This window comes from Nanorana parkeri, unplaced genomic scaffold (genome assembly GCF_000935625.1).
Source record: "Nanorana parkeri isolate BGI_ZX_2015 unplaced genomic scaffold, ASM93562v1 scaffold11, whole genome shotgun sequence".
Classification (NCBI taxonomy): Eukaryota; Metazoa; Chordata; class Amphibia; order Anura; family Dicroglossidae; genus Nanorana; species Nanorana parkeri.
Genome location: NW_017306279.1, coordinates 1715456 through 1740576, shown reverse-complemented (window position 1 = coordinate 1740576; position 25121 = coordinate 1715456). Strand labels below are relative to the sequence as shown.

The window sequence follows — 25121 nt, the reverse complement described above, 5'->3', positions numbered from 1 at the left end:
CGTAATTTAACCAGGTAACCTCTAATACCAGTTGGGGCATTGACTATTATAACGCACTGAATGGGCAGGTGACTGTTGTTTTGAAAACTGCATTCCAGTCATCAAAGATCAAAGCAAAAGTATGCTATGATGCTTTAAGCCAATAAACATCTACGAGTTTCATTTCTGGGAAAATAAACTTATATTTAAACCTCACCTTGACTCTTCGAAGGAAAACCGTAAACGTTGAAAAAATATTCTGCAGCAGATCAAACCACTGGGAAAAATTCATCATTCGCATCTGTTCAGCCAGTCTGCAAATAAATTGTACAATCATTTCTGAAGCTGTGATGACAGGAAAAAATGTGCCAATGGTAATTATGATTATTATGCAATAACCAAGCACTAGAAACAAGGTTATACTGTAGACATTACATTCTAAGTGTAAGAGGCTTTGTGGCTAAAGGCATTCTCATACAGCATATTCAATAAAGTCCTCCAGAGTGTGAATATATATATATAGCCAGATTATTATGAAAACCTCACGTTTGTAGGCAAATTAGCTATAAATTTCGCGCTGAAGTTGCTAGAGGGCCAGACTATTATGAATAGGGAAGCAGGTTGTTTACCACAACAGTAGAAGTGATTTTTTCAGAAGATATGGCTAAACAATTATATATATATATATATATATACACATACATACATACATATACACACACACACACACATACTGTAAAATGATATCAGGTTTTTGTTCAAACACCCTAAAATAAAAATACAATCAACAAGGAGGGTCAGTTTTTATCTGTTTGTAGTTCAAAAACAAAAGGTCTAAGTTGAGTTGCATAAAAATGGGAGTTACTGCAATACTTTGGTGAATGTATATATAAAGCCCAGGCTAAATAAAGCTGAGGCCCTTATGTGTAACTCCTTCCCCAGATAAAAAAACAAAAACATGCTTTCATTGGTTTCAATATCCCCTTTGGCGAGACTACTGCCATTTCCTGACCCAGTGACCCCTTGGGAACTAAGCGGAAATGTCCCACATAAATGATAGTGATATCTCCTTTGCACACCATACCGATGTACCCCAGGACACTTTGCCTGATGAAGGGGCCCAGCATGGTTCTAAAATGTTGCATTCATATGTCATGCTGAAGGAATACCAATAAAGATGATGTTCTGAAGCAGAATGGTGTGTGGACAACATTTCCACTAAAATGTCCCAAATGAAGCCACAAAATCACAGTGGAAAACCTGACTGGGTTTCTATTTCTTCCCCTCTCTATCCAAAACTACAAAATACATTTTGGCTGAAAAGGTCAGAACCCCTGTTTTATGTTAGATCCCCAAATTCTCAAGTCAATTAATGGCATACTTTAGAGATAAGAAACTGTGAGATGGAGTAGACCAGAGGAACGCAGTCCTCCACGTTTAGGCCAGGTTCACACCATTTTCCAGATCAGATCTGGAACACTGTGCATTGCATTTTGCCGTGGTTTTTTTTTTTTAAAGCTTAAAATGGCCTTTCAGGTGAGTTCTAGTGCATTTGCATGTGTTTCCATGTGTTCCAGTGCATTCCAGATTAGAGAAAATTAGACAAGCAGTACGTTTTGTTGTTGTCTGGCGTTGGTGTTAACAGAGCCCAGAAATACCATAGGGATACATTGGGAAACGTTTCGGGAAACAAACTGTTCTGGTCTGGACATGGTGTGAACAAACCCTAAAACCTTTTCTCCAACCGTTTTATGTGGTTCCTGTGTTGGCTGCACCGAGTCCCCTTGAGCCCATGTGCAATTATGAAATGAAACACATAGAAGAAAGAACAAACTCCCCATGCTGGATTTTCACGTACAAGGTGACAGGCAACAGGAACTTAAAAAAAATAAAGTGGTACGGTAGCTTCTATGAGTCATATTGCTGAATGGCTTAACAAAGGAGGTGGCTAGATGTATACCAATATTATAAAGTCATGTGCAACAACACAAGATATTAAACATAGACATTAAATCAAATTTAAAAGAAATATATTTTTCTGTACTTGGAGCTCATGCATCTCCTGCCTTCTGATAAAGGTCCTGGGTAATTATTTTGTCAGCCTAAACATGAACACATATGGATTCAGGGAACACATACTTATAGAGTGTATGTTCGATGAGGTCTCTGCAATCTACCTGCAGGAGACTTCGCCGTAACACAATGTGTGAAAACCCAGAACCTTTACTCACTACACAACCTGTGGTACACCGCTTTTGGAGTTCTCTTACCGCTGTCAGACTAATGTTAGTTTTCAGAACCAAAAAACAAAACCTCAGTTGGTCCACAGCTTTTAAGCCATTTCATTTTGATTACAAGCTATTACCAGCAAACCACAAAAGTATATGCGGCAAGCAATTCAACGACTGCAGAGCAGCTTATTCCCCAGGACGCCCTGCCAGAACTAATCTACAAATAATAATACACACTTGGGTGTCGGAGGGTACACTGTGCACTGACAGCCATACGGTTTAAGAACAAAATGTTTGGAGCGTTGGAAAATATTGATCATTTTTGGTAATTCACAAGAAAGGAACATGAGCATTACATAACCATAGATAGGAACAGCTCCCAATGTGACATTATATACAACAATAGGAGTACATAAGCAGCCTGATTCTTAAAAAGAAACGTCTACTAGTATCATACATGTGTGGACACAACAAATCTAATGCTGCCCAGGTGTTGATGAAATGTAAAACAAATGCTCTTGTGCTCCTTTATATCACAGTCAATATTAAACACAGATGTTTGTGTTCTCAGATACAAAAAAAAAGTGATTATTTTAAAATGCAGTTAGTGTAAAGACTTAAATTTAACTTAGTATCAGCCTCTTGTAATACCCAGCACAGTAAACAGGAAGAGGAAGTGTCAACACAAGAAGCCAGGAACATACTGACAGGAGGAGAGAGCAGAGGAACAAGGTAATCATTAGGAGGCTGTTGCTTTATTGTCCAATCACAGACTGGGGACATGGAGGTGTCCAAGCACCTGAATATACTACGCAGGGAGTTTTAAGAAAGGTAGAGTAAAGTATCAATAAATTCTGTTCTCACAGCCCATTTTACATTAGGCATTCGGGTATTCATTGGGATAATAAAATTTCTCAGTTGATTTCAGAGGGTTATAGTGGCTGAGCTTCATCCAATACATAGAATTGGTTTTATTGCAAATGTTATTTTTCTTAGGAAAATCGTGGTGTATTGAGGCAAAGGCATAACATAAAGGAGGGCCCCATATGCATACTGTTGGGGCCAGTAGTATACACGTTTTATTATTGGGAGTTTAATATGTAAAAGTGTGTTTTTAATATAGGCCAGGCCAGGAAGTGCCTGAAATCCTCCTGCAGGCATCTAACACATCAGGGTAACCGCAGGGTATCCAATGTGTGCTGAGACGTTGGGGCTGATATGTTACATGAATTATATATAGCATTCAGTTCACTGAAAAAGAAATGAGATGACAATTATAAATTCCATTTATTATCAACAGAAGAAACACTTACTTAGTGACGACTTCAGAATCTATTTCATCAATCTGGGAAACTGTGCTCACCACACACTGAGGGGGAAAACAGAAAAACAAAAAAAGTTATCCACTAAAGTACTGGGGGATGCTGACATTTAACAAAGAGACAACTTGGAGCCCTGAATACAAAATGTTACATGGAAACTAAGGTTAGCAACCGATGGGGACATCTCTTAAAATTCTACTAACAAATCCATAAATATATAGATTACCAAACAGCAGTAGTTAGTCTAACCTCCATTTTATCACACGGGTGCAATTAAAAATATATACACCTCACTACCGCCCCTTTCTCTGTCCCAGCTGGCGACACTACCTGGCTCTTCTACATAGAAGCATGCACCTACCGCCTATGCCGGTGCAAAGGCTTAATAGCCAATCCCTAGTCCCCAGCACTGTCACCTGACTAAGGGAGTGAATAAATGACAAGGTAGCATAGGCAAGGGGAGTATAGCATGGTCAGGGGATCCTTTGCAGAAACACAGTCACTTTGTAACCATGCCACTCTAAATGTAACTCCTTCACAACACAAGGCAATATGTTTTACCTGTTTTATGAAGGTTTTTGCAGTTGCCATCATTTCGTGAGCATAGATCTCATAAAAATCCAACTTCCGTAGCTTTAACAGTCCAAACACCAAAGATACTAGCCTCTCCTGTGAAGTATATAAAAGGAAAAGATAGTTAACGTGTCCACATCTGTACCTTTAAATTATGACCTTTAGAAAATCGTTTTGAACAAGCTGCAATTTTCGCTAACAGCTCCACTAAATGTAAGTGGCAAATGGCTCTACATATAGTAGTTACAGGTAATATTCAGTAATAGCTGGAAAATATCAGGATATTGTACACAGCTTGGGACCCAAGCACATATGCATTTCTTTTTAAGTTCTAGACATTACAGTTAAGTATTTTATGCATTGCATTCAAAAGGTTTTGTGTGCAGTTTTTGTGAAGCTGAAAGCAGCTTTCCAGAACAGGAATTGTGTTCAATTCACTAAGTTTAAGTTAACTTGTGAAGCATTCTCAGCATGTATGTAGTTACATAAAATAAAATACAATTGTACAAACTGAATGAGACTGTATAAAGCAGCTGAAAAGAAGGCTGCAAGATGTGTCCTAAGATTGAACAATTTTCATAATGTTATCTGTAGTAGTGGCATACAGTAATGATGAGTGGCTAACCGCAGTGGTCTGCACCTACATCTTCTCAGCACCCTGAAACTGCTCTTATATGGAAAACCTGACTGAGAAACAAAGAAAGGCTCACCAACCACCTCCTAAGCCCATTAACCATGTAAATGGACTGCCAGGAGGCATAGGAGGTGGCAAGTCATTTTCATAACAGGGTGCCCCAGGTTTTAAGGATAAAAGACAGCTCAAAAAAGGTACTGAAAGGCATGCACAGCTTTCCAAAATTGTATCCAAGAGATTGTTTCCTTTAAGGGAAATTGGAAAATCAATACAGTATTACCAGCAAAAATATCCCATTCAGAAATCCTATTATTTTAAGAGCACTGTAAAGGAGAAAAGGCAACAAAGATGCAAGCTGACCAAAAAAAATAAATTTTTCAAATATGAGAGTATAGTGATTTTTTCTGTATTGGGGAGCAGTGTGTGGCCTCCCCTCAATAGCCTACAGCTGAGCAAATCTGCATCATGACTTAAAAGCTCTGGTCCCATTACAGTGACCTGGATGTTATCACAGATAAGCCCAGTGAAAGGCACCCAGTAAAATAATAGGCTGAATTACTTGCCCATCTAGCTGGCACCACCACTCAGTGCTGCACTGATCTAAAGATAGTGAGAAAGTTGAACTGTTTGGCAAAATCCCAGGCGTACCAGGTGAGAGAGCCTGTAGCCAGCTGTGCCAGCGAAGGCCGTTGTCAGTTAGCCCCTGTTCATACCTTTGTGTTCCATGAATGCGTGCTTTGATGGCTGTATGGTGGGGCTCACCTACGTTATTTGGATTAAGATTAATTGATAAAGATGGCGATCGGTAGCACCTGTGTTTGTGCGGTATTGTTTCTGTTTATCGAGTTAAAGCAAGAGAGTGCTCTTTTACCTGCACCTGGGGGGGCTCTCATGTGGTCAGAACTCTGAATGGGAATTGGAGCTGTGGTCTATTTTTTTTTTCTTTTTTCGGCAGTGTTTAACCCCTTCAGGTTGAGAGAGATTAGTTTGCATGGGTTCTGCATTTCTGGAGTAAGTCCAGACTGTGCTCGTAGATTAAGCTAATCCAAGGTGGATGGCGGAAATGGGGGTAGGAAGGGGTTGGAGAGTATCAGATGGGGACATAAAGAGGAAGAGAATCAGATGTAACGTGAAGAACAAGTGTGATAGATGAAGTGGGACAGGGAGGAAGAGAAAAGGTTGGGGTATAGGGGTAAAAGTGCAGGAGACAAGATGATAGGGTGTGGTGTGGGAAAGAATTGTCCTAGATCTGCTGGTCAGAATGAGTTGGTAAAGTGGGATGTGGACGTTAGAAGCACACGAGAGGTATGGGTGTGGCTGTGGTTCCATTAACTTCAACACACGGCCATGCCCCCTCCCGACCCAGAACGCAGGGAGCCAGCCGGAATGTGATTCAGTTTGCTTCCAGAGCCTGACCAATTTGGAATGCACTGTTTGTGGTATGAACCGGCCCTAACTACAGAGACATCATAACTCACACTGACTCTTAAAGCAGGAGAGCACAGATGCCAATTATATGTCTGATTTTGAAGATCAACAAGTTAGTAGCTGACCCATTGTTGTTAAAACTTTATAATTAGAAATCAAAAAAGTTTTTCAAGAAAAAAGAAAAAGATGCATCAAATCTTTAAAAAAAGGTTTGTTTTGTTGAGTTCTTTTTTCTTTTTATTCACCCTTTAACTGTTCTGATCATCAATGTCACCGAAATGAGTGAATGAGGGTAAAGCTAAAATTTTGATTTGCTACCAGAACAGGGGAAATCTTCCCTTCGGAAAACTTGTTCCCGTGACAACGGTCTAAGAAGGGGTTTTCCTCACATTGGGAAGATATCCTCTCACTTCCTGTTGAGTCTGCAGATTGGGAAGTAAAGTTAAATCTCCCGAATGAGACACACATGGCAAAACCCCCCCAAAAACGGACAGCATTTTTAACTCTACCCTATTCAAAATGCAAACATTTACTTTAGATATACTTTAGGTGAATAAACAAAAAGGAGAAAAATCAAAACACAAAATATTGGGGGTTATTCACAAAAGGGTGAAGAGTTTGGAGAAGGCCGGAGAAGTGAGCAATCTAGGACAACATAGCTGATTTGGATAAATTCTCCAATTCAGCTCACTTTCCAGTTCAGCTATGTTGTCCTAGATTGTTCACTTCTTCTGCCTTCTCCAAACTCTTCACCCTTTGTGAATAACCCTGATTGTGTTAAAAAAAAAACCCACGCACCTCCTCCACGACCTGGCAATCTTCATCCAAAGGTCTATTTAGGTCACTTTGAGCATATGATGTAAATTCTGCGATAATCATTTTATCAATAAGCTTTTCCAGTTCGCAGAGTTGTGACCCGAGGTGTCTGTTGAGTTTAAGAAAAACACATTCATTAAACACGAACCCATGAATACCCTTTAAGCTGCAACAGTCAATCCGAATGCACAATCAATCTAAAATCATAAATCTTCTCCGACAGATGACTCAAATTTAAAGATGATGTACCCTTTTAGTTTCAGGGAAACATGGAAAAGAGATCAGTTTAATGTAAATATTATTGTCAACGTGTGTTAAGGTATTATGGATGTTTGCCCATTAGATTCCCTCATTACATTCCTCCTTCTCACAATGAAAATCTATGAGCTGGACACATTACTTGAGAATAGTGAACTCCCTAAAAGGCTGATATGTTATTTCAACAGTTGATAAAATGTATACATGTATCCAAAGCCTTTTTTTTTTTGTATGTTGAATAGAATAAGTAAAGGGTTAAAATGCTGTCAGTTTGTTTTGCCATCTACCGTATTTTGCGGTCCATAAGACGCACCGGACCATAGGACGCAGGGAGGTCCGGCGCGCCTTATGGAGCACTCGACAGACTGTAGCTTCTGAAACAGCTTCTATGACAGAAGCTGTGACAGAAGCTGCAGTTAGTGACCGCTGAGACAGGTGGCGCTGTGACTACAGCACCACTGTCTCAGTGATCACACAGAGCAGACGAAGAAAGTCCGTTCTTCGTCTGCTCTATGGTGATCTCGATCGTCGCCGCTGCTCGGTTTTAATACGAGTGATCTCGTTAGATCACTCGTATTGAACGAGCAGTGGCTCCTACTGCTGAACGTGATCGCCGCTGCTCGGCTTTAATACGAGTGATCTCATTAGATCACTCGTATTAAACGAGCAGTGGCTCCTACTACTCGCCCGGCGCCCGAAACTGCATGTCTCGGGCGTCGGGATTCACTCCATAAGACGCAGGCACATTTTCCCCCTCCTTTTGGGGGGGAAAAGTGTGTCTTATGGAGCGCAAAATACGGTATGTCTCATTAGGAAGAAGATTTCCATTTACTTCATGTCCTGTAGACTCAGACGTTATCTTTCCAATGGAAATCTCTCAGACAAGCGTTCCAATGGAAAGATTTCCCCTCTATTTCGGTTCTGGTGACAATTCAAAATGTTGTATTTATCCTCACTTTCATTCCCGGTAACACTGGTGATCGAGACAATGAAATCTGAATCTAATAAATAGTGACAACGAGAGCAATACAAACCTGACAAAGGTTCTAACCCCTTACCCCTCTATCCAAGTTTTACAATTTTGCCTTTTTTTTAAATATACTTTAAGATGAATGAGGCTGAGGTACATAGCTTTCAAACGGTTAATCTACAAATGTCTACATTATAAAGCTAGTCACAATAAAAATGTAGTCACTGGCTTTTTGCTTGTAATGAATGTTGGTTCTGACTGCAAAGTGTATGTCTCAGTGGATATCACAGTCATGAACTGTTCTGCTACACACAAAAAAAAAAAGCACAGAATGTCAGAAACATCCAGTGGAGCTAAACTGGAAGCCATGACTGTCTTTGTGGACCAGTAAATGAGTTAAAATACCACCGGTTGAAATTATCAGCAAACACACGCACTTCAATAAGTGAGAGGTATCAGAAAGACATTCTTTCGACATTACACAGTTTTCATTCTGTAAAGGAAAGCTGCTCCCTAAAACACAAACTATACGTTTGCCAGGACCATACTGCACATAAAAAAAATTCTATATGCCTGTCCTCTGAAATATAATGTCATCATTTAGGCACAATAAAAGCTTTAAATGAATACAATAAAACTTATAACCTAGAAAATGAGTACAACATTAAATGTAAATCTAACAAGGAGTCTAAATAATCAGACAGCAAAAGAAAAATTGAACACAAAAGTTACGGGCACAGCTACGACAGCCAGAAAGAACAATGCAGCTCAACAGATTCCAAGGGGGAAAACAAAAATGATGACTTTTACTTTTGGAATGCTGCAAGTTTATCATCTATATTAAAAAGCCAAAAATTCGATATCCATTTATCATGAGAATAGGGTTCTGATAAAGGCCTCCACAATGGAAACTAGAATGCTGAAAAAATGTGTAGACTTAACAACATAAAAATGGGAATAAAAAGATAGGCAAGGAGGTATTAATGAAAATTAATTGTATTAATCAAAAGAGTAGAAATATGGAAATTACCACTGCAGACTTGTTCAGGGGTGTAGAATTCCTATCGCCCGACGCCCGGGACATGCAGTTTCGGGCGCCGGGCGAGTAGTTTTTTTTGTACACTTAGCCCCGCTCCGGACATGCAGAGCTAAGTGTACAGTGTGGAGCCGCCACTCGTTTTCAAGTGATCTGATCATTTATCAGATCACTTGAATGAAACGAGAAGCGATTCTGTCCACCCACCCCCGCCCCCCCACCCGTGGTTTTCAGGATCCCCCGCTCCTCTGGCGGACCCAAGACCACGGAACATGAGCTCACCATAGAGCCCGCAAAGCAGACGAAAAACATCCGTTTTTCGTCTGCTCTGTGTTATCACTGAGACCGTGATCACAGCGCCACCTGTCTCAGCGGTCAGGAACTACACAGAACATCAGTTCTGTGTTGGAGAGCAGGTTCCATAAAGAGAACCTGTCACCTCCAAACTATCGCTTAGAGCAGTGGTTCTCAACCTGTGTAACCTCAGGACCCACATTTGTCCTTGGTCATTAAGTCGCGACCCAAGTCGCACTTCAATGGAACGCACAACATTGCGGTACCGCACGTTTCGTGCGATCGAACTGTGGGTGGGAGGTGCGTTTGGGGTGCCATTCAAAATATCCATCCAGTCTCCATACCTTACAAGAATGGGAGTTGATCCTCAGCCTGGGGTCCATATGTGCATTGCTTGTACACCTCCCTTTGCATGTCCTATAGAGGTGCCCGGAGCCAGAATGTGACATTACTCTGGTCCGGGCAACTCAACAGGACAGATGAGGGAGCTGTACGTATGGATGCAGCTCCCTTGCGGCCATAGCCCCAGCCCATCCCACTTCAAGCTGATGCTCTGCACCGAGCAGCATATTTTAATTGGCTGTTTGGCGCGCAAGAAATGACAATGCTGCAAAAGGAAGAGGCTGAGAACCTCTCACTTAGAAAAGTGGAAGGCATGTGGCGACCCACTGAACATGGAGTCGCGACCCACTTTTGGGTCACGACCCACCAGTTGAGAACCAAGGACTTAGAGGATTTTAAATCCCTATGTGATAGGAATAAAATTAGGTGGGGGGTAAAAAATAAAAAAAAAAGTTATAAAAAAGTAAAAAATAATGAATTTATCTCATTAACCGCTGCCCGGCTTCCTGATTTGCCCGGGAAGCCTGCTCCATGCAAACGGAAGCACCGATACTCGGTGAGTACCAAAAGCAAAATATCGGTACTCGTACTCTATACCCAAAAAGCGGTATTGGTGCATCCCTAGTTTTAATTTAAATGATTTTTTTTTTGTATCAGGACAAGTAGATTGTTATGAAGGACAAGTAGATTTGGACCCCGCTTTAGCCCTTGGACAAGTAGTTTTTTCAAAAATGTCCACACCCCTGCTTGTTTCTCAAGGTGCAAGCCCCAGGCTGTCATGCTTCAAAACCTGGAATATCACCAAACTTGAAGAAGGAGGTATGTGCATATCAGGCATTGTGCAGTTATACCAGTCCATATCTGTGACACACTAAAGCTAGCCATACACTGTTCTATTTTTTTTGTTCAACCTGTGGGCTGGATGAAAAAAAAATTAAAATAGAACATATTACTCCATCAATGCTTACGAACCTTGATCGAGAAATCCCACGCTGTTTCCATTCTATTCTGACAGCAGCCGCTGTCAGAATACCCTATCAGCTGCTAGCTATTTTCGTTTGGAGATTTTCCAACCAGCTCCTTCGATCATCTGATCGAGGGGTGCCGGCCAGAAGGTGCCGACAGCGGCGCCCACTGGGCAAATTTCACATAATGTATGGCCAGCCTAAGTAGTGAATCAAGCAAAAGGATGACATCACTGGGGCTTACACCTTTATAGAAACGTTAGCACCAACAAGTCCATACTTCTATAAATCAGAACTTTACATGTATAGAGAAATTTAACAGACTCTTCCAGTTCCCTTAACAAATCCAAACAGTAGATTATGCCATAAGGGAGCTATTTTACTCCCCTCTTCAGCAGCCCATGTCCCCTAACTTTCCACCATTTCAGCCTCCATCAGACTCTTCTACATTTGACACTTCCAGTAGTGTTGAATGACTGTGCTCCCCTATGTGTGCTGTGGTTCTTTTCTCCAACACCAATGTCACTACAGGACCTCTGTCCAGCCTCTTCCTCTTCACTCCCAAGCCTTCTCCCAAGTTTCTGAAGCAGAGGTTTCTGATCTTCTCCTCTCCTCCTCCCCTACCACCTGTCCCCTCGACCCCATTTCATCACACCTTATCTGTCCTCTCTCTCTTTTGTGATTGTCCCTTTTCTCACCAAAATCTTCAGTCTTTATCAAACAGTCTCTGGACCCTGAGGCTTTATCTAGACATCTCCCCCGCTTTTCCCTTTGCCTTCAAACTCCTTGAAAGGCTGATGTATACCGACTACCTGAACTCCAACTCCCTACTTGACCCTCTACACTCAAGGACATTATTTACTTTACATTTTATTTACTTCTTATTCTTCTTGACCTTTCTGCTGCTTTTGACACTCTTGACCCACTGCTGCTCCTACTCACCCTCTGCTAACTTGGCATCAATGGCACTCTCTCGCCTGGTTCTCTTTCCATCTATCTGACCCTTCCTTCAGCGTTTCCTTCTCTGGCTCCACCTCCACCTCTGTACCTCTCTCTCTCTTGGAGTCCCACAAGGTTCTGTGCTGGGTCCTATTCTAACTCTACACTACCTTTATGCTGATGATACTCAAATCTACCTCTCCTCACTGGATCTTTCCCCCAATCTGTTGGCTCGTTTACCTGATTGCCTATCCACTGTTTCAAAATGGATGACAACCCGCTTCCTCAAACTTAACCTCTCCAAGACCGAACTCCTTGTGTTTCCTCCCTCTTCAGGAGCTATCATTTCTTCTACTCCGCAGGCACGCTGCCTTGGGAGTTCTTTTTGACTCTGACCTCTCCTTTTCCCCTCACATTCACTATCACTAAATCATGCCATTTTCATCCGAAAAACATCTCTCAAATTCAACCTTTTTACCACCAAAATGCTTGTCCATACGTTAATCATTTCCCGACTTGACTACTCCAACCTTCTTCTCATCAGCCTGAAATGTCCCCAAATTGTCGCCCTTCAATCCATCATGAACGCTTCAGCCAGACTCACCTACTTTAACCTCCCACTACTCTCACACGTCACCCCTCTGTCAATCTCTGCACTGGCTTCCTGTTTCTTTTGGGATACACTTCAAACTTCTCAACCTTACTTACAAAGCTCTGCATAACCGCGCCCAGGCCTACATTTCATCCCCAATTAGAAGATATACTCCAAATCGGCCCCTTTGTTCCACTAATGACCTAAGACTATCCTGCTCACTCACCCGAACACCCAACTCTTATCTACAGGACCTCACCAGGGCTGCCCCCACCTTATGGAATTCTCTCCCACGCCACATCAGGCTCTCACCATCCCTAGAGGGCTTTAAAAAAATCTTTTAAAACGCACTTCTTTAGAGAAGCGTATCAGCTCTCCTTGGTTTCTCACCCTATACAACCTTCCCTTTGGCTCCAGTTTCACAGTACTCCCAAATTCCTCCCATTTTATTTGGTATACATCTGTAGTCTCCCCTTCCCCACCTCTGTGTCTTTGGTCCTCTTCCTCTTAGACTGTAAGCTCGTTTTGGCAGGGTTCTCCTTACCTACTGTTTCTGTATGTCAATGATGCTCGTCAGTGTTTCTTACTTGTCATGTCTAAACGATTGTACAGCGCTGAAGAATATGTTGGCAATGTATGGCCATTTAGACAATCTATTACTCAGTTATTTTTTTTTCTTTCTCCATATCCATATGTAGAATTCAAGTGCAAAGTGAGCTAAGAGTGCCATGTAGAGTGTAATGCCCTACAGGCCACTCACATGTATACTATGGGAAGTGAAAGATGGTGCACGGGCAATGTTAGCCTATGATGTCATCTGCATGATGACAGTTTCCAAAGCCTTCAAGAAGTAGAAGACTATATGGACAGGAATGGGTATAGCACATTCAGTAACTGAACCAGACCATACTTTGGGTAAGAAAAATAAACTTTCAGCAGCCAGGTGGGTTGGTGCATCCCACAATGTGTGAAAAACTGAAGCTCAGGACAGATAAGACTGCTCTCCCTATATGCATTTCAATGTGTATTTGTTGACTGATTTGTGTGGCAAAGCACGTACCGAAAGCTGTGAATGCCTTGAAGCTCCTGCTGTAAGACTTCCTGTGTTGTTGCTATTAAATCCAGTGCCCCAACATAATCTGAGGTTGATAGCAGCAGCTGTACAGTGGGCTGAGTCTGGTGCACTGTAGCCATTAATTTAAGTTTATTATACAGTTTAACGCAGTTGTTTCTGGTCACGGCTTGTCTTATGATTTGCAGAGATCCCTCACACATGACTCTGTCTATCTGAGCAATCTTGTCACGCAGCATATTAACAGCCTGGGAGGTCTTCTTGAGGTAGTCCTGCAGCTCGTGCTGTGAGGTCATAGCATGGAAAAAGGCTTCAGAGCGCAGCGAGATCTGATGTGCAATGTTCACCTCGATAATGTCCAAGTAGTGGCTCAGCTGAAGGGACAGCACATAAAACACCAATTATTACATATATTTATTATTTTCAATACACTTATGTATTACAAGTACAACTTTGACTATATGTACAACTGGATTCATCGTACAATGGCCCTGGCTATACAATATATAAAAACGGCAGAAAAAAAAGATCTGGATGGTACCAGCATAAGGTCTAAAATGTGCAGTCAGGAAAGCCAACAGCAACCTTTTTTTTGATGCAATCGTTTTTTTGACCGCACATGGGTGTACAAGATATACACTCCAGTCCTCATTACAAAAAAAGAGGCAGTTCAGACATTTCATTACTGTAGATGAGCTGCTCTGAAAGCACACTGGTGGTAAAGAGGGCCATGCAGTATTACAGCTGTATACAGAGAGATAAAACCGAACAGTGATCCATATGCACTGCCAGCAGAGGCAGTCGTCCTGAACACAAGCTTACGGCATCCAAAAGCCCTCAGGTCAAACTCCTTAGTGTGCAGATGTCACATCTTGTGGAAGTGAATGAACCAGAAAAAATACAGTTCCTACAATGTAAAAGTTCCTACCACATTCGTACCTTTTCTTGAAGCAATTTAGAGGACGCTGTATCTCTGCTTCCTTTTCCACCTGCACCGCTAAAATGGGACCAGGGCAAAACCGCATTAAATGTTAAGGAGTCGTCCAAGGCAAAGTCTGGTTTCAAAAAAATCTGAAATGAAATCAAAATGAGTTGCCGTTACAGACAACCTCTGTAAAGATGCACGTATCGTAAAATACACTGTACCTCATCTTTTATATTTCATTAAAAAAATGGGTAATTTGTTGTGTTTTGGGGCATTTAATTAAATTTGTCACTATTAAATTTGTCACTAAATTTTGGGGTTTAATAAGGAGTTAACTTAAAAATTTTCAACTACCACCATTTTATTCTATATGGTCTTGGCATTCAGAAAATATATAATGTTGGGGGGTTTTACATCATTTTCAGGCCTAAAATGTGGAATATAACATGGGTGCAAAAATTGAAAAAAGGGCCTCAGTCATGAAGGGGTTAATGACAGGTTTGGGCTCTTCATTACTGAAGTACAATACAAACATAAAACAATAACATTGTCAGTTATATTTAAAGTATACCTAAACCCAAGAACAAAAATGTCATATACTACAGCTTACTGGTCCTTAGATGTGCTGGCTGTATTAGTTTACATTTTTCAGGCTTTGAACATTTTCAGCAAGTACAGAAAATACTTGTTGATCTTGCTGAAAAAATAAATGTGCATGTTAATTCATGTGAGCCTACCTGAGGACAGAAATAATCTTACCTTTCATGTAATGAAGCTGAGCAAAGGCAGATATATTTGTAGTTCAGCCTGAGTAACAACCATGACTCCCTTCACAGACACAGTGGAGGAGTAAGCATAGCCACCCTAGAACATCTTGTCTGTTTTTCCCAGAATTGCCAGGTGAAAATAAAAGGGAAAAATCCTGAAAAAAAACTAATGCAGCCACCTCATTTATGAACGCCACTTTGTCTGTTTTGGTGTGAGGTCTCCCTATAATCTATGGCAATTTAGACTGGGGTGCCTCGAGATTTTGTATAATTTTAAAGGGTGCCATGACTAAAAAAGGTTGAGAAACGCTGGCCTAGACAAGAAGCAAGGGGAACTATCCCTAAAGGCGTCCCAAACTGTAACAAAAATGCCTGGCAGAGGATATAACCCTTACGTGTTCTATTCAATGTGTTAATGGTAATAGAATGCAAGGAGCTTGGTTCCTGCTTTCAAGGTGCACTCGCAGTCCCTGTACTCTCATTAATTTTCAGACACCAAAAGATCTGTGCAGCCTTGGAGACAGACAAGGAAGGCCAAGCTGTCTTTTTTATGAGCATCTCAATGCTGAGTTGCTTTGAACATGGAGTGGGAAGAAAAAGGCGACATACACCCAAATATAAAACTCATTTTACAAAGCTAACAGAGCAAAGGAAGTTATATTATTGTTATAAAATGTTACCATTGTATAGTAAAGGGAAATGGAATTAAACATTGTTACCTTAGGTACTTGTTCCAGATCTGTCCTGGATTTATTTACTGAAAGAAATAAAATATTAAACACATGACAATGACATAATGGTAAGACGACCACATACTTTTGCTGTTTTCTTTTTTCTCTTAGTAATTACGTTTCCATATAAATGAATAAATGTAGCTGACATTTCAGAGGCACATCATGCTTATAATTTATTTACTATTCACAGGCACACTGCAGGGGCTCTGGATGTAAATGCTGAACCGATTGTTGTACTGCACGCAGCAGAGAGGTCAGCAGGTGTCAGTGTCTATGCAGAGGAACATGCAGCACACTGCAGTACTGGGCTCAGGTTTCTCACTTCCTGCATTATTAACAACTGAAGAGAAACTGAACTCCATCGACGCAAGCTTCTGCTGATTCACAAAGATGTAAGAAATGTCGAAAAACCAAGTGTGAAAGATATAAACTATTGTAGAATATTATACCCACTGCTATAAATACGTACAATGTGCATGGGAAAATGCCGTCCTATTGTAGTCATCCTTTGAAGGACATATCGTTTTCAACTTTTCATGACTTTTTTCTCTCTTAGGGAAAAGTACAAAAAATATTTGGTTATTAAATATTGTTATTATAATACAGGATTTATATAGCACCAACAGTCTGCGCAGTGTAGGGATGTAACTAACGATTAATCGAATATAAATCGAAAAATACCATCATTAATGTGGTGTTACAAACAAAGTTTACTTCAGAATAAAACTGCATGCACAATTTTTTTGCAATCACGCTGCACTGGATCACATGGCATTGTGGTACTCTGCGTTCCAATGCGGGCGATCACACTATTTGGGGTGCCGGTTAAATGAATGGCACTGCAATGCACCTCCTGTAGCAGAATTGGTCAGGTCGTAACCAGGGATGCACCGATACCGATACTAGTATCGATATCGGTGCCGATTCTGAGTATTTGGGCAAGTACTCGTACTCGCCCAAATGCTCCGATGCCTAGCACGAGTACTTCCGGTATCAGGAAGCCGGGCAGCGCGTCATTACACGCTGCCCGGTTTCGCGATTGACCGGAAGCTGGCCTCGTGAGGTAAGGTTACCTTAGTATGTGTAGCCTGTCATCCCCCGGGGCCTCTCCAGCGAGAATGCGGCCTTCGTCCGGTACCCAGCCCGAGCCGTCCAATCAGGAAGCCGGACGCCGTCTAATGACGCGACGCCCTGCTTTCTGATTGGCCGGGAAGCTGGCTTCATGCTCCCTCGTCATCTCATGACAAGAGAGCATGGAGCCGGCCTCCCGGCCAATCAGAAAGCAGGGCGTCGCGTTATTACACGGCGCCCGGCTTCCTGATTGGCCGGCTAGACGGCTCCGGGTGGGTACCATACGAAGGCCGCTTTCTCGCTGGAGAGGCCCCGGGGGACGACAGGCTGCACATACTAAGGTAAGAGGGGACTTTTTTGTTAATCGGGAAGCCGGGTGGCGACTCTTTACACGCTGCCCGGCTTCCCGGCTAATCAGGAAGCCAGGTGGCGAGTCATTACACGCCACCTGGCTTACTGAATGGGACTTCTGTTACTCGGTAATTGGTATCGGCGAGTACCGAAAAAAAATTATCGGTACTCGGTACCAAAATACCGGTATCGGTGCATCCCTAGTCGTAACCTAGAATGACTATTCCCACCTTTTATAAAAAAAAATTTGTAATAATTGTATTGTAAGCACATGGCGCTTGAATAGCTTCAGTCAGGGAATGACAGCTGCCAGTGGCAAGTTTCTGACGACAGCTGAAAGTAAATACAGCAGGTAGTGGGTTGCTGCAATAGCCAGCCTGCTATTGGCCATTTCAAATTGCAATAACCAATAGCAGGCTGGCTATTGCACCCACTGCTTGCTGTGCCCTCCTCCATGGAGGAGAGAGCTAGGGGATCCAACCAACTAATCGATGATGAGAATAGTTGATAACTATTCTCATCATTGATTAGTTGGTTGCAGCCCTAGCACAGGGCTTTACAAGATAAAGACATTGCAGTTACAATACAATTCAAAACAAGATGGTTAGGAGGGCCCTGCCCCTGAGAGCTTACAATCAAAAAGGAAGGGGATATATAGACATATGCAAACTAAGTGCACAAATTGTATTAAAATGATTAATCTCCCCAAAATAGTGCATCAAAGGAGGCTAAAGACCAACATTAAAGAGGTTCTTTATGCATGTTTTATAAATGTATCCTAACTTTGGATGTGGGCTGCACACAGGCCTTTGTTTCTCCCCTCTGTTTTCTTACTAGTAACCTGTAGCACTGTTCTGGGATAGGGAAAGGATATGATATACATTCTCTCAGGTTTTTACGGCTACTTGTGCCATGTGTCCATTTACATCAGATTACCCCTGATTGGGCACGTTCAGGCCCATTGAAATAGAACTCTGTTCCGTTTGTTTTTCTGGACCTGGCTGGAGTCGGGGGTATAGGGTGTAAACGGATGCTTGTCCGTTTAGACTCGAATGCCCATAAACCAGCATTGGGCATCTGATTGGGTCCACCTGAAAAACTGACAGGCAGTACCGATCAGACTGCCCGCGTGAAGGCCTTTCAGTTCTGACAAGTGTGACAAATTCAGGAAGATTTTTATTACCGCCACTGTAAGAACCTGTCCCTATGGTTGCCACAGATTTAAACACAATTACTGACAGTTTACAGATTAGGAAATTGATAGTAATATAACCAACTCTGATCTCGCCTACAGAGAGAGACGAGTGCTCAGAGTGGGGTACGTATGTACTGAGAAGCAGTCAGGAAAGTGAAAGCTTCCCATTTGATGGTTGATAAGACACCAGGCTGCAGTTGTCCTTGCAACCAATTAGGCATCTCTGGCATATTCAGCTGCTGGCCGGAAGATTCCCAGCTGGCAGCTGAAATAGAAACAATTGGGCTACAAAGCTGTCAGTCTTTAACGAACCAATGACGATGGCAGTGAGGGGAGGCTGATGGGGATACTGAGGGACTCGTTCCCCATCAGGTCCGCTCTGCTAGTGATTGACAGCAGGCAGATTCCATAGCCAATAGCAAGCGGTCTCTTGGCCATGGAATCCACCCACTGACAGCTGTCGGTCACAAGGGAGGCTGACCAGAAGGGAAACTAGTCCCTTAGCTTCCCCCATTAGGTTCTCCCCACTCACCTTTAATACTTGTAATTTGTACTGTGAGAAATATGGAAAAATGTAAAAATATTAGATGTCTGCTGTCTCCAAGAGCCAAAAACCAGGAATAAACACACATATCAGGAAACTCATGTGAAGTTAGATCGGCATGATAGCCAGGGCAACTACTGTAGCATTTTCAGAAGGAGAAAGGTCAGCAATGGTAGCCTCTAAACTTCTTTCAGAACAGGTTTTCCTTTAAAACACAAAGCCTATGCCACTTTGTAACCCCATAAACGAGCCCTATATCCCATTAGCAATATAATCCATGCACAGCTACTGATTCCTCAGCAGAAATGAACTTACTAGGCTGGTCTGCTGGACATAAGATGAAAAGTTTTCTTTCGTGATGAGTGGGAGGTAGGAAGCAGGCAAGACTTCTGTTTCCACAAAGTCTTGGCCCCATGTCTTGGTGAAGAAGTCAGACTCCCGTTTAGCAAGTCGAGGGTCGTTTAATGCTGCTGGCAGGTTCACTTTGGAATGATAAATAGTCCATTTGTGCTGATCTGCAACCACAGATGGCTCATTACACAAACTGTTAGAGTCACCTGCAAGAAAGAGAAACAAAATGAGAAGTCTACATATAGCTGCTACCTGGACTAACGAGTAAATGAGGAACCCCAAAACACAAATGCAGCGCCATTAAGGGCATCTTTTATCAAAAGTGTTGGTTGTTGCGAGAAGCAACCAAAAACATGATGGGTAAAATCTGGCTTTGCTGAAAAGCAACTATAAACAAGTAAAATAAACCAGTCCCTTAAAGGAGAACTATGGGGTTAGGGCTTTTCCCCATAGTTCTCCTTAGGGCTACAGCTCGCGGTATACTGAGACGCCGCAGCTGAAGCGGATCCCGACAATTATGTCTGGATCCGCCCAGCTGCGTGAGTGACAGCTGGCTCTGCCTATCTAGAGGCAGAGCCAGCTGTACCCGCCCCCTCCCCTGTCCGTTCCGCCAGTCAGCGCTGGAGGATCGGAGCGGGGAGTGTAGTCCCTCCCCTGTCATGGCAGAGAGCCGTGACAGGATCGAGAGGTGAGCGAACGCCGGTATGTGTTCGCTCACTTCTCGGTCTACTGAGCCGACCTGTGACAGTCTCATTGTCACAGGTCGGCTAGAACTATGAGGTGAGTGAAAAGCACTCACCTCATAGTTCTCCTTTAAGGCCCCGTTCACATTGAGCGATTTGTCGCGCGATTTTTGCAGCGATATCGCTCATATTTCCGCGCTATATCGCTCTATGTAGCTTCACCAATACATTTCAATGTAGCTGTTCACATCTCGTCGCTCAATGTCGCTCAATATCGCTTGTAGCTCGTCGCTGGTAGCTTGTCGCTTCTACATGACCCTTTTTTAGAGCGATTTTGAGCGATATTGCTCATGATTGCATACAGCCCAATAGGAAGACGTCACTCAATGTCGCTCAAAGTCGCGCGATTTCCATGTCGCTCAGTGTGAATGGGGTCTTAGTACTGTTGTTATGTAACGACTCTGTAAAAGTCACAAAGAATTAGGGGCACTGAATCTGACGCTCATCAACATTTACCACAGGTGAATCTTGCAGGTACATGTATTTTCAATGACCCTGATTAATTCACCACCGGTGAATTTTTGGTAAAAGTCACAACAGCAAAACGTTTTTTTAGTTTGGATAGAGGGAATGGTTAAGACCTCTGTCAAAATGTTTTTTGTCTGTGTTCCATTGGGAAGACCTCCCGGTATTTCTTGTCCAAGAGACACAATAGGAAGTAAGAACCAAGCGGATATGCCAACAGTTGTCACCCGAACAGCTTTACCTTTTGAAAAACCTCCTTTCACCTCATGGGACAACTCAAACAAAAATTGGATTTTTCACCACTTTCTGTACCAGAGACAATGATTACTAGGACCAACAGTGAGGGTGAATCACCCCAGCAGTGATTTAAAAAAAAAAAAAAAACTGACAGGGATTCTAACCCTTTCACATTCTATATACGACTAAAACATAAAAGTTTGGGCTTTACATATACTTTAAGTTTGAGATTTATATAATCCTTCAAAACCAGAATCAGTGGACTTCTTGTGTTGCTTCTCTGTGATCTTGCAGCTGATGATGTGCAAATTTTATGTCATGCTCCAGTTCCATGAGAACAGTGATGGAACCATGGGGACACAGTGGTGTGCAAGGCTGCAGGCTCAGGAAATCAGAACCATTCAGCTTTCACTGTCACTATGAATTATACATCTGTACTCTCCCCTGCAGCCTCTGAAGAAATACTTATGCAATGGCTTATCTGTCTGAATATTTGTCCGGTTTCGAGCAGAATGGACTGTAGACTCCAGAGATGTTTTGCTGCGAGGAAACTGCTCCCCAAAGATGGCCTGTCATTTCATACGGAGCAGGTCTGTACATATAATGTTAACAATGATTTTATATCATTTATAAAAAGACAAAAGAGAAATTCCTATCTGCCAAAAAATAAAAATGTCCTAATATCCAAGGCACTACGTCACTTTGTTTCCCAGAATTCTCCTCCTTTGGCACCTGAGGCATCTGCACAGAGCTTGTTGTCAAATTACCAGCAGCAAAATGGCATCCCTCACCAATGCCTCCTTAGGGGAACTGCACTAGGAATTTAACCTCCTTGGCGGTATTCCCGAGTGTGGCTCGGGGTTAATTTTCAGTACCATAAGCGGTAACCCCAAGCTACACTCGGGATTACACTGTAGTGTCACTTACCTTCTCCCTAGGAGCCCCACTGTGTCCTCTGGCCGATGCCGGCATCCGTCTTCCGGGTTCCTTTCCTGCGAGCGGCGGCGTCGCAGGGGAGGCGGAACCGGCGGGAAATTAAAAAGTGAACAATAGAAAAAAATAAAAATACTGACATAATCAGATTGCCAGGGAGGTTAACCTCAATGCAATACTTGCACAGATTGATATAAATTGACAGAGGAGCACGGGTATAGTGTTTCCAATTACAAAACCGATACTGAGGCCAGGTTCACACCATTTTCCAGACCAGATCTGGAACACGGTGCATTGCGTTTTGCTGCGTTTTTATTACGTTTCGGATCGCTTTCCTTTTAGCTTAAAATGGGCTTTCAGATGCGCTCCAGTGCGTTTGCATGCATTTTTTATGCGTTTCAGTGCATTCCAGACCAGACAAAGTGAGACATGCAGTATTTATCTGGTCTGAAACAGACTGCGTTGGTGTGAACAGAGGCCAGAAATAGCATAGGGATATATTAGGATATATTTTGGGATCAGAAACAATCTGGTCTGGAGATGATCTGGATGTGGTGTAACGGGCCCTGCACCTGTATTTATAGAAGAGTCAGAACAATACATCCAAGCATTGTATATTGTTGGCCGGGAGTGCTTTTTCCCCCTAAAAACATGAGTTTTCACGTTTCTCAAAATCTGGAGGGCTATTGGTTTCCTTCTTAGGAAGGAAAGGACATGCAGTATTCATGCTTTCTTTTTTAATACTGAGAACAGCATCTGAGGTTTTGGTTGAGTTGCACTATAAAACAAAAACTGCTAATTGCACACTCTTGGCATCGCCGAGTCAGCATGTTCCAGCTCACCGCAGCACTGTGCTGCATAAAGGGGAACTTCACAGTTCAGTGCAAAAGGAGATGATGAAAGAAAATAGGCGACAAAGTCAGATGATTAGAGATTCCCACTCAGATGTAAAAATCTGTTCCTCTATCAACCAGACACTTCGTGTGTGAAAAATCATATTCAGACACCACAGCAGAATGTAAAACAACGTGTTCACCCCCATCCTGCTTATTTAACTGTCCACTGTCCTGCTTAAAGAATTCGGCAATCGAATACTGTGTCCTCATTGACCATATCATAATATTAATCCAGAAAACAAGCTCCTCTGTACAGAAACAAAGGCTTCTTACAGTATGGAGTTGTAGTGACTCTGAAGGTTTTACAAATGGAAGAATTCAGAAAATGAAAACCTGTAGGAGGCGATTACTCCTCAGCATTTCATAGCTGTCAATGGTGGGAATACAGAGCTCCAGTACAGCGAACTGTCAGCAACATTTCTACCAAAATCAGATTATCACCTCAAAGTGATATATAGTCAGAATGTACCAACAGGTGCTAGAACATGCAAGATAAATGGAGAGATAGTCAAGGAAGGGAGGAGAGCTCACATATAAAAAGCAAGAGGTACGCTCAGTCCACCAGGCTCCACCGACACCTATCAATTTTGGTGGACTGACCTTTTGTAGTTTATGTCTGGGCAAAACAAACATGTGCAGTACAATATATGCACATGTTTCCGTGTTTTGTCCTAACCCTGTAGTAAGCTGAAAACTCGGCTGTACTGAAATGCCAAGCACTGTTGTCAACCCTACAGGACACATCCCCCTTTATATATTCCCATGACATAGAGTCAGAAGTGTCAACTCATTACAATAAATTAGGACCTCAATGGATTTCTGACCTGATCAACTTTTTTCTCTTTAAATCTGTCAAGACTAGGGCTGCAACCAACTAATCGATTAATCGATAATAATCAATTATGAGAATAGTTGTCAACTATTCTCATTATCGATTAGTTGGTTGGAACCCCTAGCTCTCTCCTCCATGCTGGGAGGAAGGCACAGTAAGCAGTGGGCGGGTGGAATAGCCAGCCTGCTATTGGCTATTGCAATTTGAAATGGCCAATAGCAGGCTGGCTATTGCACCAGGCCACTACCTGCTGTATTTACATTCAGCTGCCATCTGCGGAATCTTGCCACTGGTCATTCCCTGGCTGAAGCTATTCCAGCGCCATGTGCTTACACTACAATTATTAAAAAGAAAAATTATAAAAAAGGTTGGAAAAAAGTCATTTTCAGTTTCAGCATGACAAATTCTACTGCGGAAGGTGCGTTGCAGTGCCATTCATTTCAATGGCACCTCAAACGCGCCTCCCACCCACAGTGTAATCGCCCGCACTGGAATGCACGGTACCACAATGCTATGCATTCCAGTGCAGTGCGATTGCAAAAAATTGTGCATACAGTTTTATTCTGAAGTAAACTTTGTTTGTAACACTGCATTTGTGTATTTTTTAAAAATAAAGCATGGTATAAATTTAATTTTTATCCGATTAATCGGCCAACTAAGCAATGAACCAATATGAAAATAATCATTAGCTGCAGCCCTAGTCCAGACCTACACTTTAATAATGCTTAGCACATGGCTGGACAAATGGTTCCATCGCATTTCTGACTGGAAAAGAGTTACCCATACAAAGGGCGGGTGCGGCAGCGGATGCCTCCGGAGATAACAATGAATCAATAGAAGGTCACTCTATTGGTTCAGCGTCCAGTCAATCTATTTATTGACTAAATGGTGCAGCATTTCCATGCACCGTTTTGGAACCAAAAGGTCCCTTCATCAGGCAAACAGAAAGTTTTAGGTTTTCTCTAGTCGTTCTGAATGGAGCTGGCTCCTAAAAAATCCTGTTGGCTCCTGGATCGGATAGGCTGGCTCCTCAGTTCCATATTGATTTGTCCACATCTGGCTTAGAATCACATCAAAATGAATATGGGCTACTACAGTATATAAACATGCCTACCCAGCAGCAGTGCTATAACTAAGATATCACTTTTGGGTGGATATTTTGCGAAACATCTAAAAACGCAATATGGAAGAATGTCCAGTTCTCAGCACTCACCTGTAGGTTCTTTGGGGCACACATCGGGGAGCGATCGCACCATTCCTATTGGTTGTGAAGGATTTGAGCTCTTTCTGTACATAGTTTTGCTGCTATTCGAGGGAGGCGCTATTGAAGAGCTGTTGCTAGATGCCATTGCATACATCTAGAGGAGCTGTGTAAACAACAAACACTTTGCAATCAGTGCATTCTTTTACATCTTAGTCATTGCAATAACTATGGAAGTTTACATTTACTGCTCCATACTAATGATTTCCCCAAACTAGTATATATGCGCGTTCACAATACAAGAATGATGAATATACTGTATAAATAATCAAGCTGTGAATGCATCACAACCCATGTTCTATCATAATATACTGCACAAAAACGTGAAACGTGGTAAGAATGCTTTTTTCCTGCAGCTTGGCTGA

At 42.2% G+C, this 25121-nt stretch overlaps 1 protein-coding gene across 2 annotated transcripts in view; it reads right to left on the bottom strand.

The window, feature by feature from the left end:
* The window catches only part of VPS54 (VPS54, GARP complex subunit), a 56865-nt gene extending 32006 nt beyond the window's left edge, over positions 1-24859 (bottom strand). Inside the window, exons 1-11 of one of the 2 annotated variants that reach the window (XM_018555650.1) lie at positions 24709-24859; positions 22739-22744; positions 19354-19553; positions 16347-16428; positions 15863-15900; positions 14391-14522; positions 13440-13825; positions 6966-7092; positions 4094-4201; positions 3524-3579; positions 197-293 (exon numbers count right to left, since the gene is read on the bottom strand). In XM_018555650.1, the coding sequence (XP_018411152.1) occupies positions 197-293; positions 3524-3579; positions 4094-4201; positions 6966-7092; positions 13440-13825; positions 14391-14522; positions 15863-15900; positions 16347-16428; positions 19354-19553; positions 22739-22744; positions 24709-24853 (1377 nt within the window). In that variant the 5' untranslated portion in view covers positions 24854-24859. Of the gene's footprint in view, positions 1-196; positions 294-3523; positions 3580-4093; positions 4202-6965; positions 7093-13439; positions 13826-14390; positions 14523-15862; positions 15901-16346; positions 16429-19353; positions 19596-22738; positions 22745-24708 lie in introns of both variants that reach the window. The other variant, XM_018555641.1, reaches the window with a different exon arrangement.
* Positions 24860-25121: the final 262 nt, after the last annotated feature.